Source organism: Rosa rugosa, chromosome 2, assembly GCF_958449725.1.
Source record: "Rosa rugosa chromosome 2, drRosRugo1.1, whole genome shotgun sequence".
Lineage (NCBI taxonomy): Eukaryota > Viridiplantae > Streptophyta > Magnoliopsida > Rosales > Rosaceae > Rosa > Rosa rugosa.
The window spans coordinates 882,786-899,445 of NC_084821.1; the positions used below are offsets into that span (position 1 = coordinate 882,786).

General features: G+C 38.7%; 2 protein-coding genes and 1 long non-coding RNA gene across 6 annotated transcripts; 1 reads left to right on the forward strand and 2 right to left on the reverse strand.

Annotated features, from left to right (window-relative positions):
• Positions 1–363: 363 nt before the first annotated feature.
• Positions 364–4,547, reverse strand: LOC133728309 (uncharacterized). The gene is made up of 3 exons (XM_062155711.1): positions 4,306–4,547; positions 4,010–4,110; positions 364–1,668 (listed from the first exon to the last, which is right to left on the reverse strand). The coding sequence occupies exon 3, from the start codon at positions 1,644–1,646 to the stop codon at positions 549–551; it is 1,098 nt and encodes a 365-aa protein (XP_062011695.1). The 5' UTR covers positions 1,647–1,668; positions 4,010–4,110; positions 4,306–4,547; the 3' UTR covers positions 364–548.
• A 414-nt stretch (positions 4,548–4,961) lies between these two features.
• Positions 4,962–10,020, reverse strand: LOC133728315 (uncharacterized). Of its 3 annotated transcripts, XR_009855780.1 has the most exons (5): positions 9,104–10,020; positions 8,291–8,859; positions 8,048–8,171; positions 7,528–7,843; positions 4,962–5,357 (listed from the first exon to the last, which is right to left on the reverse strand). It is a non-coding gene; the product is annotated as an uncharacterized LOC133728315 (long non-coding RNA). The 3 variants fall into 3 exon arrangements; XR_009855778.1 differs by having other exon boundaries at positions 8,291–10,007; XR_009855779.1 differs by lacking the exon at positions 8,291–8,859 and having other exon boundaries at positions 9,104–10,002.
• Positions 10,021–11,115: 1,095 nt separating this feature from the next.
• LOC133728314 (uncharacterized) lies at positions 11,116–15,942 on the forward strand. 2 transcript variants are annotated; one of them, XR_009855777.1, is made up of 3 exons: positions 11,116–11,301; positions 11,778–12,837; positions 15,448–15,942. XR_009855777.1 is itself a non-coding variant. In XM_062155721.1 (2 exons), the coding sequence occupies exon 2, from the start codon at positions 11,793–11,795 to the stop codon at positions 12,591–12,593; it is 801 nt and encodes a 266-aa protein (XP_062011705.1). In that variant the 5' UTR covers positions 11,117–11,301; positions 11,778–11,792; the 3' UTR covers positions 12,594–12,733. The 2 variants fall into 2 exon arrangements, 1 of the variants encoding a protein (XP_062011705.1); XM_062155721.1 differs by lacking the exon at positions 15,448–15,942 and having other exon boundaries at positions 11,117–11,301; positions 11,778–12,733.
• Positions 15,943–16,660: the final 718 nt, after the last annotated feature.

Consider the following 16,660-nt stretch of genomic DNA (forward strand, 5'->3'; position numbering starts at 1 on the left):
CACATCTGACCAGCACACCTCCTATTAGCCAAACTTACCATCAAAGTGACTCTAACATTTCAAGCTTTATATCAATATTGTCCCCACCCTGAGCGGACTTGGATACTTATAAGCTAAACATTTAGCATTGCATTGATATATATATAGACTTTCTTCTTGCCGGCACATTGGTCATGATTTAGCCTCAAAGTTTTGATCAGTAGGTGTTGGTCATGGTGATATGAATCACTTTGTGGCTTGGAAGCATATAACCAAAAAAGTGCTGATTTGTATATTTAACAATTGGTAGTTCAATGAAAAAGAAAATCAGCTATTTTTGAAAAGTCCAAAGAACAACATTTACTAGTTTGATTGTGGCTAGCAGTTGCTATTTTCATATTTATAGGTACTATTCAATCTATCATTATCAGCCTTGCATACAGTAAGCTATATAGAGGCAAAAACTAAACTGAATTTATACAGTGCTACATTAATGAGTGACTTAGCTGTTTTGCACACTGGAGTAATTCCTATGATATTCTAGCTGTTGCTATTTTCATGTTCAAAGTCTATTCAGTCTGAGCCCCATTCAGATTCCCATTGAGATCGCCATTGTGCTCCTCATTTGCAATATCGCCATTGAGCTCCCCATTAGCAATAACGCCATTGTGCTCCCCATTTGCAATATCGCCATTGAGCTCCTCATTTGCAATATCGCCATTGAGCTCCCCATTTGCAATAAGATTGTCACCCACATAAACAGATGAAAGAAACCTCACAGGTCCGTGAAAGGAAACGGGACCGTGATATGTGACAGAAGAGTGATAGGAAGTGGGAACATTAATTTGGGCAGGAGGAGGTGGAGGAAAGAAAGTAGGGAATAGGTAGCTTAGGGCACTCAAGAGCAAGTCATACAAACGATTAAGCAAATATGAACTAGCACCCCACCCAAGAGAGAGAATCTGATGCATCGTGATGACACATAACAGATGGACAATACAGACAGCAACAATCTGCATTCTAGGTGACAGGGAGAGAAAATTAAAGCACAAGAACCTCAACCAAGACATGACTACCCTGTAAAAGCCCCGAGAGTTAGGAGGTACAACAAACACAGAAGCTAGGATAGAAGTTACCCGGTTTGAGACAGCCGAAACGATGGAAGATGTGTCTCCCGTGATCAGTGAGAATACGCTAACAGGGGACCGTGTGGAAAGTTGGAGTTCAGATACAAAGGGGGCTTCAAAATCGGACCAGCTGATCCCAGAATAGTATACCGCCCCGCCAACAGAAAGCAGTGTGAGTACTGGGGCAAAGAACCACAGCCTCCTCAAGTTACGTCGGAGACGTATCGCTCTGTCTCCACTACGAGGGAAACTCAATGGCTGCTCTTCTTGATTGTTAACTGCATTCCGTTCTTGGCTACGAGGGTGAACATTTGGTGGCACTCCAAAGATGGGGAAATAAGAGAGAAGTCCAAAGCCACGAAAGTGAACACGTGGTGGCACTCCAAAGACTGCAGGCAAAGAAGAGGGAAGACGAAAGTTACGAAAGCCACGCCTCATCATCGAGAAAGGATTCCTTCGAGAACCATCAGAGTTATCCTTCTTGGAATCATCAGATCCATTCTCCTTGGAACCATCACCTGGGCCTGTGTTCCCAGACATTCTCCTTTGAATGATAGAATACCTATATAATATAGTTATATTAGTGGGAGATAGAAGCATTTTTTTACAATCAGTTGCTTTAAGAAGATTATAAAATTCTGTTACTGTGGCATAGGAACCCCACAATTTTGGTTGGTTTATGATAAGGGAAAAAATCATAAATAGTACCCGAAGTAAGGCCCACTACGAATTTCAGTACATAAATTTCCAAAACATAAACTTTGGTACATCAAATATGAAACCCGACCCAATATACGTACACGACGTCAATGACTCCGTCAGACGTCGTGCCATTACGCACATAATAAAGGGCAGAATTGGTTTTTTAGTTTGAAAACCCTTATCCCTTCGACTTGGTCAGCTGTCGTATATAAGGACATGTAGTCCACCACAGTCAACTCGTTTTTCTCTCTCTTTTATCCCTTTGACAGCCACACGAACAAGAAGGTCCTGGAGGATCTGCAAAAATCCCGTCGAAGCGCCTCTGCAACAAGATCGCCGGATTCTCGACCCATCTCATGAAGCGCATCCAGAAGGGCCCCGTCCGCGGCATCTCCCTCAAGCTCCAAGAGGAGGAGCGCGAGCGCCGCATGGACTTTGTCCCCGACGAGTCCGCCATGAAGACCGACGAGATCGCCGTCGACAAGGAGACCGTCGATCAAGAAGGTGGATCCCTCTGATCTCCAGACTGCGCCGATCGGGTACGGCCCCAGGAGGTACTAGGAAATGGTGGCCGGTTGCCGGTTTTTCGCCGCCGCAACGGTTTTGATGTTATAGTACATTGGGTTTTTTTTTGGATTAGGAACCATGTCTAATTTGCTATGCTTTTTTTTGAGTTTGTTGTGAACTAGTGCTTTGTCCTTTATTGGAATTTCTGTTCTGGATTAAGAATTTAAAGCATGTCTCTTTATTTAGATTTGCTGCATAAGTTGTTTTGATATCGTGGTTAATTGGTTCAAATGTTGTTTCTGTGTTAATTTGGTTGATATTTTGGTTGATTGATGTTAGGGGTTTGTTTAAGAATGATTACAGTAGGGTTTAGATTTGAGTTTATTTGGAAGGATCTGGTTTGGTCATGTTGTTGGATATGATTACTTTGGTTCCACAAATGACATTGTGGCTCTAGGTCCCGGGAACTGAAGTGATGTTGATTTCAATTATGTTAGTTTGTTTAGTTGTTAGAGAATGCAAGCTTTTTAGTGAGGCCGTGGATAAATCCCCAGGCTCTTACTGACCTGCTTTTTTCTGCTTTTGTTCACATTTTCTTGATGCAAGTTCTAGGTACTTGAGGGTGCATTTTGTTTGGAAATGTATATACTAGAGTTGAACTGCGACATAAGGGTGCTTCATCATTTCCTAGGCTGAACCAGTGAATGAGACATCATCAGCAAGTGCTGGAGGGTCAAGGAAGAGGTACAAGTTGCCTGCAAGGAGAATTAAGCCAAGAAAGTCACCCAGACTTGCTGCTGCATCTGTTCAACCTCAAAAACCGAAACTGCAGAGGGCTTTGTGGAAACCCTGAATTCTGTGTTTTAGGAACCAAGCTTGGTAGTTATGGCAAGAAACACCACCTGTTAATGTGGCATTTGTTTTCTTTTGTAATAGGACAAATGCCATAAGCTTTTGTGTAACTGGTGGTTTTTGGAAAATCTGTAGTAGGGGGCAGTATGAACAATTGCTTTCCATTATTTGGAATTTCTATGTCATGCACAATTGAACCATTAACTAAGTAATTTCATTCCTATCATTGCCATTTTTTTTTTTCATTTTCACCACTACTAATGGTCCATTTTTAAACAAGAGTATGGTTAGTTGCAGACTTTATCAGAATTATGGCGGGAAAAATATGTGTAAGGAGTGTAGGTTGTAGGTTGGAGGGAAAAGGCCGTACAGACCATTTTACCCCTTCAAATACGGCCAAACTAACGGCGTCATTGACGTCGTGTATGCTAACTGGTCAGTTTTTAAACCTCATGTACCAAAGTTTATGTTTTGGAAATTTATGTACTGAAATTCGTAGTGGTCCATAGTTCAGGTCCACTTACCAAATTTTTCCCTTATGATAATAGTTAAACTCTGATAACATCCATTTGTCAATGTGCACACAGACAAATACCATACTCAAAGATCATAACTTTGATTGCATACACACAATTACAGTAGATAATAGCTTTACAGATGCAACTAGTTGTTTCAAATATCACACATATGAATAGCCTACAGCCCTACACCATTCTCTTCTCAGATATGATGCTCTACTTTGACAAGAAACAAGCATATAGACAGTGGCCTCATATAACTTTAAACAAATTGCAGAACTGCCATATTTTCTAAACACAACAGAGTGAAAAGTGGGTGTGTACCTTGAAATGCGAAGTTGAAGCAAAGGGCGATCGAATTTGGGGGCTCAATTTTTCTTGGCCGCCGTTTCTTGACGCTCCAGTCAAGATTCTAGGTCTTGCTCCTACAATGTGGAAACGCGAAATTGGGGAAATTAGCGCGAAGTCGAAACCCTAGAAATTACGAACTACGTAGTTGGGGCGAGAACGAAGGTTTTGGAGAAGAGAATCAATAATGTGGGAGAGAGGGTTTGAAGTAGAGAGGGAGAGAGGGGGGGGGGGCGGAGAGAGAGAGAGAGAGAGAGAGAGGAAAGATTTACCGTAGTCAACTATGGAGCATTAACCGTACTCGAATTTTCAGAGCTCGGTGGTCGTCGTTTATGGCGGTCGTCCGACTCTCTGTAAGCGCTAGTCAATTTCGAGGACCACAGAGAGAGGGGGAGCTCAGAAAGGTATTTAAGCTTGATTGTCATGGGTTAATTAGACATTTCGTAAACCACATTATGCTATAAAATGTCTTCTCTACCCTCACGTCGCACCTGAAGGAGTGTAGGTTATGGTAGTGACTACTGACTAGTGAAAGTGTGCTAGTGAGGATAAAAAGGACATTTCGCTTCACAATCTGCTTGAAAGGTCTTGTTTGCCCTCACACGTGAGAGGCTTGGGATTTTCCCTCCAAAATTTATTTTGATTTTCCACTCCTTTTTCTACTGAGCTTCCTCCCAATTACTTCATTTTTAAGCCGATCAGCCAAATCGCTCCAAGGCTATCGTTCTAGGCAACCGAAGTGCACATCCCAGTTAGCAAAAATCTAGGGGGAAAAAATAAAAGGGGCGAAATTGACGGCTCATTTGCATTTGCATTTGCATTTGCATTAGGGGATGCCGAATAAGAATGAAGGGTAGAAGCCGAAAGAATTTGTAGCTGGTCTTGCTGGTTGGGAGTTCATTTGCTAGTGACAATTGAGAGAATGTAATGTTTGTGGGTAGAAGACTTATATGCACATATATGATAGAGGTCTCAAAGCACAGAAACGTAAACAGCGATGCATTGGTTGCCAAATTGAACATAATACCTAGGTCGATCTCAAAATATAGACACACAAATCGACTACCAATGTAGTCATTTACAAAATCATCATCGGTTATGAAGCTTCTAATGGTCATTCAACTTGGAAAGTTCAGATTCAAGAGACAAATGCAGCTTGCTTTCCAACTTGCCGAGAAGATGGTGGTCCTCCCACATTTTCACTAGAATTGATACAATAAGAGGTATGTTTCCGTTACCTTCACTAATATTGCATCATCAATTTGCCCAACCAACTGATGTACCACTTCCAGCAATTTCTATCAATATCTGGAGTACCTAGAACCTGCAAACAAATCGAGCATCAAGAAAGACTTTATATAAGAATCCTAACATGATGAAAATCTTACAATGTTTCAAGATGTGCTGAAGACCAAATTTGAATATTCTTTAACAGCGGCTAATAGTTACAACTTACAAACAATGTTATCATCTTTTTCGATTCTATATGAATGGTAAATTTGTGGCCAAGAGTAACGAACTAATTAAGACAGGCAAGTAAGTGATGATGCTTGTGTTCATTCATAGACCCCTGACTTGAGTACCTCGGAAACAACTTGAAATTAAAATCCTCTTCTGATCAATCAAGAATCGATGTAATTGTAAATAAGAACACATGAAATCTTATCTCGATCCACTTAGAATTCAACCAATTTGTGTTGGAGTGTCACTCTTATATTCTTTAACCCTCAAAGAGAACAATCCTACTTTTGGATATAACACAAGCTTCTGGTATGGCAGAACAGTTAAATCATCTATCTATTGACAAACAATAGCTAGCAAACTTAGAGTTCATCCCTAATGTGACCAAATTTTCAGGACTTGAATGATATTTAACAAACTGAGGCAGACTCCCTTAGTTGACACATTTATTTGGGCCTTCAAGCAGAATAATCTGAAAATAGGGCTTTGACAACCCTGCAAACATCAAGCAAAACAATAGGACTTCGACATGCTTCCTCAATTGGAATGGTACTTCCATTATTCAATCTCTTTACAGATCGATACAAGAGAAATATGATCCTGCCGAACAGCCACAAGGTCCAACGAAATTCAGCATTGTTATATCAGAAATAACATCACTTAAAAATGTGATAAACATGAAAGCACTTTGAGTAGTACTGCTGCTATCCAACCCAAGAAACCCACAGATCAGCCCAAATAAAGGAGCACAGTGATAAAAAAGAAAACACTCCAGAATTAAGGAAGTTTTCCTCATAGATTTAAGAGAACCATGCAATCAAGCTCAGAAAATAGAAATTTCACTTCAATCACGTTTTAGAGGTTAAAGGCGTCAGCATGAGGACAACGAAAATAGGAAAGGAAAAAAAGAAGCCTGAATCCGTATTCAGGTGTAGGGATACCAGAGCTGATTCAAATTTAGAAATTCGAAATTATTCAAGCAAAGAACTAAAAACTATCTGAAGTCTAAAACCAATACCTAAGTCCTAAAACACCAAATGAAAATTGTAATCTGTCTGGAATAACTAAGATTGTTGAAAACTCGAAACAAAGCAACAGCAACACATTTGATCTCCAAGGTTACTGTAAATTACAGCTACAAAGAAATTCAACCACCTTAACAATGAGTTTCAAATTTAATTGGAAACCACTCCACAGTTGAATTTCAAACTCATCCTTAAGGTGGTTGAAATTCCTTGCCAACTCTAAACCCTATATACATAATACAGAACAAAGACATCTGAAAAAAGCACTACTCTAATTTCAAGTGCTAACCTAAATTCTTTGAAATTACTACACAGAAGAAAACATAGAATGCATGTATCCCATTGAATTGCTTCCCATGATCAATAAACAGTCCATGACTATCCATTAATGCACCTAGAGGAGAATCACTAAAAAAGTGATAATAGATTCATACAAACATTACTGTTTGTACTTTATTCTAGCAGGTTAAAGAACAGTACTCCACATACAGAAAATACTCCAGCTAAACTATAGATTCACCTTGCTCACTTAGACGCTCTATGTCTTAAATATCCACACAAATGCCTCATATTTCAATAAACTTTTTGAGCAATATCCCTTTCAGATCATAAATTATAGTCAGATCACAACATTGTTCTCATCTGTATTAATAGAGGATTTTTCATTATATCTTGTGCAATTAGTCATTTTCTTCTTCACGTTTATTCATAACAGTTTTATTTATTAAAGAGGAAATGCATTGTGATCTTTACTGACATCACGTTTCATGGTATTGGTATGAAAATTCTCATTACGCAATTCAAAAGATTGGCAAGAGAAAGAAGCAAACCTGATTATATCTAATACCACAACCTATAAAATATATACGAAAACAAAACAATATTCAAAAAACAAAAAGAGGGAGTAGCAATGGAGTAAACACTTGAATGAGTTAACATGTCCTCTTACCTCATTAATGGAAAAAAGCTTTCAAACTAAAAAAAACAGATCCAGATAAAGAAGCCTACCTGTTAGAAGCTCTTGATAGTCTTTCCCAAACTCTTGCCCACTTCAGGTAACTTCTTGGATCCAAAAACCAGAGCAGCCACACCAGCAATAATACCAAGATTCGTCGTTTTTCTTTGTTTCCAGTCCAAACCTCTCGCCCTTCACTATGACCTTACATGATTTACTTAATTTGATGCAATTTTTCTTGCCATCTGAAAAAATTTCAGGACTCAAAACTTTGATCTGCAATCTGCATAAGCACGCCTTAGCTTTGTATTTCTCAAGTCTTCCTCTTTCTGTCTCGATCATGACAATTGGAAGTGAATGAATGGATCCCTGCAAAGACGATGAAAATCATGAAATTAATCCATCATTTTCTCCCCTTGGAAATGATGCTGTCAGTACTAAGGTAAACATAACTATTTCTCAGTGTGTAACACATAATAACACTGAGTCAAACTTCTGAAATAGTGTTTACTAACTCGATCTTCTCAACTTCTGATACATATGGAGAATGAATAGTTCGCTGAACAAAATTACCAGAAAGTCTGCAGCATGAATAGTTCCTATATTCTGACCCTCTGTCTCCAAGTATTTCTTGATGAAGTCTTTTGCCCCCCGCAACTCCTTACTTGGTGGCAAGCTCCATTTGCTGAGCACATCTCTAGTTGAAATCCAAAGAGTTTATTACCTCCTCATGGACATAAAAAAAATATATATATAATAATAATAATAATAAAAACCAAAAAAGCTAATCATGCCGAATAAAAATTTCATTTTTACATTTCACACTGCGGGGCTTATTTTCTTGTCTACAGGCAATGCAGCCACAACTGCATCTGGACGGTCGAGAGTGTCTGCGGCGGAGTGAGGAAGTTAATGGAAGATTTTTTTTTTTTTTTTTTTAAGATGAAGATAATTTAGTATTTCCCTTTAGGGGGGTGAAATTTGCACCCCCAAATTTACAAACCACACCCCCTTTTATTTTTTTAATAGTATTTCATGTCACCTATTTTTACACTTCCTAAAACACCCTCCCCCCTCTCTCTTCCAGACCACCACCAAGGTCCCCGTTCTTCTTCCCACTGCCGGCCAAGTCCTCCACATCCACTGCTGGAACCGCCGTCAAGGTCGCCGCCGCCGCCGCACCAAAATCGAAGGCGAAGGCGAAGCCCAAAGCAGACGCCGACGCGATCAAGCCCAAGAGAAGCCGTGAAGCAGATCTGGAGCCACATCAAGCTCCAAAACCTGCAGGTCGTGATTTCGATCTCCTTTGCTTCATTCTCTGCGTTTAGGTAGCATGCACTCGGCATGCTGGATTAGGAATACCCATCTTCTTTTCTGTCAGTTCCCTTTGCAGATATATAAACATAAAGAAAGACTACAAATTTTAGTTCAACTACCGTCAACCCAAAACAAATAGCAGAAGCATATCAATTTCGTATTAATAAAATTCATAGGCATCCCAAATTCAATCAATCTAATGCTTTTATACATCAATTCCATCTATTCATCTCCACCACAAAATTACAGATTTAATTAATCTCAATATCCCAACAGAAACACATTCACAACTCAAAGGCTTGGAATTCTTACCCTGTACCATTTCTGCCGAGACAATAGTCTCAATGACCTGGTGCATCATGCAGTCCTCCTTAGTTCCTCATCATCCCTTTAAAAATCAATCAAAATCAAGACCAGAAGCTCCCTTTTACATTTCCATTTCCCCTGTTTCCTCCAAGTACGAAATTTAAGAACAACAATCAAAAGAATTGAACATTAATAACTCCATTAGAGTGAAATTGAAACTCAGCCTATCAACGAATGAGAGGCCCTTTTTTTTTTTTTTTTTTTTTCAGAAAATCAAATAAGCTTGGTCCAAGCTTCTCAAACACTATGCATATGTGATTGCCGTAATCAAACCAATCGCGAATCTGCACACAGCATGAGTTGCTAGTATCATTCTTGGCAATACGATTAAGCACATCCACCTCATGCTTAATCGTAATCATCGTCTCGTTTCGGAGGCGAACCATTTCTTCCATTCGCTTGATTACCCGCCAATAATGGCCGTTGCGCCTCTGGTTCGTACTCGGAGGGGCCGACGTCCCAGGCGGACCGGGGCCTTCTCCTGATTCGCTTTAGCATCCTAGAGTCTATTCCCACCGCCGTCATTTAAACCGGTCGAGATCGATCCCCGTCTGCAACCAAAATTCTGAGACAAAAATTTGGGGGAAATTGATTTGGGTTTTCTGGGCGAGACTCGAAGGATTTACCACAGAGGACCCTGAGGGAGAGAGATAGAGACAGATTAGGTAGCATGCACCGTGCAGACGGGAGAAAGAGGCCCTTGGTGGTGGTCTGGAAGAGAGGGGGACAGAGAGAAGAAAAGACCCAAAAAGAAAAAGAAAAAAAATCTGACCTTGAGGGTGTTTTAGGAAGTATAAAAATAGGTGACATGAAATACTATTAAAAAAACAAAATGGGGTGTAGTTTGTAAATTTGGGGGTGCAAATTTCACCCCCTCCCCTTCCCTTTATTATTTTTCAATAAAGAGAAGAGGTATATATAACGGCGTTAGGTTGCTTTTAGTAAATAAAATAGTGTTCAAAGATGACTGGTGGGACAGGTTTGATTTGAGATAGGAAAACTGGGGACATGTGATCTCCTCCCAAGACGAACGAGAGCAGATAGGTAATAAAATAAATGGCTATCGTGGATGTATGCTATAATTACATGAGTGAAAACGAAGAGTCAATAATAGTCACTTGAAAGTTGAAACTCAATCATCATCATCCTCTCCCATCAATAAACATGAACCATACCACAGTACCACACAAGGCAGGGCTGCAAGTCCTGCAACAAGTTTTTGTGTTTAGTTGGTACTAGCACAGATAATAACAAATTGGACAGAAGAAACAAGATTTTCTGTCGTGACAAAGAATAATAAAGCAGTAGTAATGTTAGGCTTGTGTCTTGTTCAGTGCCTCATGAGCCATGTTGCATCAGAGTGAAAATGCAGATATATAGATGTTCTAACGATATTAAACTGTCGCAACATGGTTCAAGTTATAAATAATGAAAACAACTTCATGCCATCAATGATTACACCCTAAAACAGAAAACAGAAAGGCGGTTTAGGCCAACTGCAGCATCGATATAACATAATAAGTTAATTAGCAATGTAATTTAAACATATGTTTTGATGTATGACAAACAAGTGAATGAACTTGTACCAGATGAGTTATTGTGACTTGTGAGAGATACACCGCCGAATTTTCAATTACAGTAAATTCAATAAAAATCTCACTAGAACTATAACAAATATATAACGTACGTACAATCTAACCTGTACCAATTCAAGGACTAGCTTTTTCGATTACAAACTATAACAATCTACAGTATGAAAAAAAATCGGACTTCCAATCTGACCTGTGATTGAAGCTTAGATTAATTCATTGTTGCACGAAGAACTCGAAGCGAAAAAAAGGTTTGAGAATGAAACAGGTAGCTCAAAAAAACCCTGAGAGCGGGTGTGGCATTCGACAAAAAGCGCCAGGGGTAGTTAGGTAAGTTCAGCGTCTTTAAAAAATAAAAATAAATAAAAAGGGAAAGGAAATTTGGGATCGGGGTTGTTATCTAATTCAATTCTTCTCCTCCTCCTCCTTCTTCTCCTCCTCCTCCTCCTTCGAAACCCTAAATTATTGATCACAACACCAACGCACCCAATCTGAAAATTGGGATAGCTCAGTACCTTTTGGTATCTATCGCGAAGGAAACAGTTGCTCAAATTTGTAAGTATATCTAGCTCCCACCAGACTCCAATTTATGTTTTGCTGAGAATCTCTATTTGCTCCGCTGCGTTTATCAGATAATATAAAAGTTCTATGTTAAGAGTAATCGTAATATTCTGTATTAACCCCTAAGTGATTGATCCCTAGCTATCCTTTCAGTCGCTGCATGAAAATCTGTTGTTTGGTTCCAATTCTAGCCATTGATCTCTGATTTGATTTCCGTTATCAAACTCGGTTAAATTAAAACGAAACATGGTTAGGGTTATCCTCCTACAAGTTAGAATGTTAGATATAACGGAACAGAGATCAATGCTAAGATATATAAACAGGATATATAAACAGCAGAGGCGGCTCATACAAGATCAATGGTTAGGGTTGTCCTCCTACTGTTAATAACTCAGTTAACTTTAAATCATTTACCGTTACCCTGATAACTCCTACAAGTTACTTATGCTGTCCCTTTCCATTAATATCAGTTGTTCAAGGCGGGCATGAGGCGTTTCTATTTCTTTTCCAGCACCGCGTTACAGTGGGACCTGATTGAAGCTTACATCAACGGAAGTAATGCTTTGCTTAAATATGTGTTCTTCATGCTAACTCGTCCCTTTCGTCCTTGGATTGACCCACGTGGTGCCAACATGATTCCCATCCATTTAATGCTCTTCAAGCAATCCGCAAGCCGTCTCTCCATTCATTCTCCAATCAACCGTGATGAACCAAACCTCGTGACTGAAAGACGGTTCATGCTCCCTATCTCAGATGTCGTACCTGAAAGGGGTGTGTATACGGAGATCATTGCCGGCTATCTTTCCACCATGTGTGTCCCAGGAAGTCTGCACCCAGATATTATTCAAAAGATATATAACGTGATTGAAGTGGCCGACCCTGGTTTGCCTATTGATGTGACAATAGAGGACGTGACTGTTAACGTATTGGGCAAGTCGACAGTTCCTCCAACCAAAACTGTATTTCACAAAGTGAGACCTGATAGTTTGGAATCTACTATTAGACAGAAGCCATGTGCTGGTTGTCATGAGAGCCTTGATCACTTTTATGATGCAGAAGAAGGGATTACTCGCTTGCCCTGCTTGCACCTTTTTCATGAAGGTTGCCTTGTCCAGTGTTTGGATCTGATTGATGAGCCTGCATGCCCCATCTGCAGTTACCCACTTGTGGAGTTTGTTGAGCCATCAAAACCCTTGGTGGACCTGGATTGGCCTATGTTGCTCATGATGGCGGCAAGCGGTATAATAACTGTTACGCTTCTTTGCAGACTATTGAAGCGGCCCTAAGAACAAAAATAAATGGACTTTTGATTAATGTTTCTCATTCCTGCAGAATTGCCTTCTTTTCTAAGGGGAAGTCTTGCCCCTTGTTTTGGACAAAAGAAATTATTATAAATATTACTGATTACAATGGTCAATCTAGCCAATGGGTCTCCACTGGTTGCCATCTTTTTTATATTTTCCTGTTTAGTTGTCAGCTTGGCCGGTGATGGCATCTTAACCAAAGGGTCCTTACTTTTGCTGTCAAGAGGTACCTTCTTTATAAAGTTAATGGTATAACTCTATAATATGCAAGTGAAAACAATGATGCTCTTAACCCTGATTATTCCTCGCTTTTTTTTCTTCTCTAGTTCGGAGTCCTGCTTTTTCATTGTTACTTAAGATTGGTATTCCAAACTAGAGAATCAAAATGATGCACGGACATGGAAGAAAAACCAGACTATTTTACTCTGGATTTCAAACCAGATAGCTTTCCCTCAAAATTCTACCACTTATCAGATATACATGTTTAAAATGATGTGTCTTTGGATGTCTGAAGGCAAATGATACCTGATGTACCAATGGATGGTCGTTGAAACTGGTTTTTTCTATATAAGGGAATAAAGGAGGTAACAGAAAACCAGCCAACATACATTAGTCAACATTTTCCAACTGGATCATGTGTTGGGAATGAAATACGTTAACATGCTGGTCTCTCCTCCATTAATGTACCTTCTGCATGTTTTTGTTTCTCTGGTATCACAATTAGAAGTGCCAATTACAATTCTTTGTATGTTTCAAAAATAATTAAATTTCTTAGATATGAAAGCATTTTTGTCTTTCAGTTTAGGTGGATTAGAACTTTGTCCAAATGATTTGATGTGCAGAAAAATGCAGATGATGCTAGTCCAAGTTAAATTTTCCCTCCTAAAGATGCTTTGCATTAGGCTGCTTGCAAACATATGATGAGGTTGCCCTTCTGTGTCCAACTCTTCATGTCTTATGCATACCATTTTTTCATGTAATCTCACAACAAAATGGCTTGTGTTATTAGTGATTTGAAATTGCATTATAATTTATCATATCAGCCTTGCGAGATTATTCACTTTCATTTTTTACATTTCTTCTTTGTCAATTTTCATGCGACTTTATTCAAAGGAAAGCTCTTTTGAAATATTGATTTTGATTTTTGAAATTTGGTCAAACAGATCATTTAATTTCTTGTCTGTGTTCGGTGTGTTGCCTTTTGTTAAAAGACTTGTACCTAGTTGTTTTGTAGGTTGGGTTTATTAGTTGGGCCATTGAAGTTTACGATTTGAATTTCTGAACCTTTTTTTTTTTTTTTTTTAGATTTGAGATTTTGAGCAGCTCATTTGATTTCTTGCCTGTATTGCCTATTGTTTAGGGACTTGTATATTATTTTGTAGGTTGGTTTATTAGTTGTTCCATTGTGTTTACGATTTGTTTGCTTTTAGAACCAGTAGCTGTCCTTAATAGAATATGCTTTGTTCTTGTGAGGAGGTAATGTTTAAGCTTATGTAGAGTTTTCTTGTTTAAGGACATTCTTCATTATTATTATTAATATATATATATATATATATATATATATATTTTTGGATCTGAAAGTACTTCCTACTTCCTATGCTGGAGACTCAGAAATCATTGAAGCTTTGTATGAATATGACGGTGGACGTTGGTATGGAATAATCAGGTTTGAGAAACTACATGTGAATTTCTTGTACTCTGGGTCATGTGATTTGGTATTTGTTAACTGAAACACGAAGGGGTTACTTTTCTTTTGGGTGTCTTTTTGGAGTAATTTGGAACTGGGATGTGTTGAATTTTGATCCTCTGTTAATGGCTGTTGTTAGATGCTAGGTATGACTAAATTTGATGAGGTAGTTTTGGTTGTCTTGAAGAACGTTATTTTAAGCAATCAAAAAGGGTGCGCCCCGCCCCCCCTCCCCCCCAAAAAAAAAAAAAGAAAAACAGCCCCAAACACAACTTTTCTTAATGGCTTCAAATATTTCCACTTCCTAAGTAATGTCAGAATATTGTTAGAAGAATGCTTAATAAGCCAGCAAGGATAGAGGTCTTACAGGCTGTTTTGCCTGCTGTTAGAGGGTTAGAGAACAAGCTGTATTAGTTCCTCTTCTCTGACCTGTATTAATGAAGTCGTTTTTTCTGAAAAGTTATTGAAATTCTCTATGAAATTCTTGGAGCTTCCTTCTACAATTTGTGCTTTAATTCAAGCTTTCATATTCTGATCACCATTGTTATGATGGTATCAGAGCTCTGGAGCTCACGCTATTCCATCATGCTTCCCCTTTGATCATCGTAGATCTCTGAATTGTGATACATAGTTGTGAATGGCGAGTGGTTTAGACAGTTCATGTATTGAAGCTTGTAGAACTGGATAAGTATATCAAACAGTCACAAGCTTGATGTTTGGTTTTCATTAGGAATAAATAATAATTGCTGTATTGGATTGTATAGTTTTACTTTCTTGGAAGCATCTGTTCTCTGGTGTGAGAACGGAATTATGGGATTGTCAGGTGGTTCTTCTTTGGAGCAATAGTTATGTTGCAGTAATAGTTGTCAAGAGATATCTACATGTTCTTGAAGATTGAATATGTATGTCTAAGAAAGCAATACAAAGGAGGATATTGTCAACTGGGTTTCAATTGAGTGTCATTTTTGAACTGCTTTGATATTATCTTTAAAAATGAAATATTGAATTATTTCCCTGTCTCTTGTTATTTCTTAAAGAAAGAAGTACTAAATTTGTCGGAAGATTACCTTCAGTTCTTGAAGGACTGTCTGATATCAGCTAGTTGTTTATACCATCGAGTCTTGTATTCTTACTAAGCTACAAATGCAGAGTTGTCGGCGGCAGTTGAAATTGTTTGAGTATGTGCGGTATTGGCTACTACTCAAGCTCAGCTGAAAGGTTTACTCAATTACTATCAAGCTTGATGATGGAAATTTGATGAAGCGGAGTTTTCAAGTTCGGTCAATGAGTAAATTCCTTTGATAAGTGGAGTTTTCTGAGTTGGATTAGGAGTCTGGTAAGAAGTGGGGACCGTAGAGGTGGTTTGAAATTTGATGACGATTGAGGAATTGGTTTCAGGATGAGGAGAGGAAAATGAGTGAGCATATTTTTCCTACAATGAGTTGTATGAATTCCTTCTATCTTTACCTGTATTGAAGTTGTTTTGTAATGCAAGGTTGTTTTGTTATAAAATTCTTTAGAAATCTCAGAGCTTTCAGCATTTTGTGTATTTGTACATGCTTAATGCTTTGATCATCTTATCACCATTGTTATGACGCTAATCTATGCTCTAATATAATTCGAATGAGAGAATCATAGCTGACAGATCATTCAGGTAAGGTTAATTTAGGAATGTTCAATTTTTTGAATTTGTCTATCATTAGCGACGACTTTTTCTTCAGCAAATATCCTCCCTTGAATTCAAATATTTTGATTGTGACAATCGTTGCCGACAACCTCTCTGTCGGCTCTGGCAACTGCAATGATATCTTAATATTGTTTTTTTTATTGACCACACAATAAGAACAATATACTCGATAAAAGATTATGCCTCTTTTAGTCTGATGTATGGGAACTGGGAGTAACTCAATTGAATGACATCAGCCTTATTGTTGCCAAAGAAACCCCCCGTGGTAGTATTTCACAAAGAATCTCTAAGACTTACATGCTACAGACCATTGCATAAATACCATAGCAAAGCACAAAAAGGCCTAGACCAATATAACAAGATTTGCATGAACAACCTTGTAATTCTACAGTCGAAACCAACATCACCGGTCCCATGCTGAATATCATTCAGGAGATGACTGTCTTGGGTTCACAGGCACAACATCAGGTCCCATACCAGATCTCTTTCAAGAAATGACCGACCTCTCATTTTCAAAGCAACATGAACTTCAGTTATCAGGCTTGAAGCACTTGACAGTGTACGTACAATCCAACTCTCCAAACCAGTTCCCCGTGCTATATATACTTGACCATAAATCTGAGAGTATCACTCACTCACTCACTCTCCCTCTCTCCATTTCAGCTGTAGAAATGT

Coding starts and splice junctions, on each gene's coding strand:
- LOC133728309 (XM_062155711.1), bottom strand. CDS start 1,646: ATGTCTGGGAACACAGGCCCAGGTGATGGTTCCAAGGAGAATGGATCT.
- LOC133728314 (XM_062155721.1), top strand. CDS start 11,793: ATGAGGCGTTTCTATTTCTTTTCCAGCACCGCGTTACAGTGGGACCTG.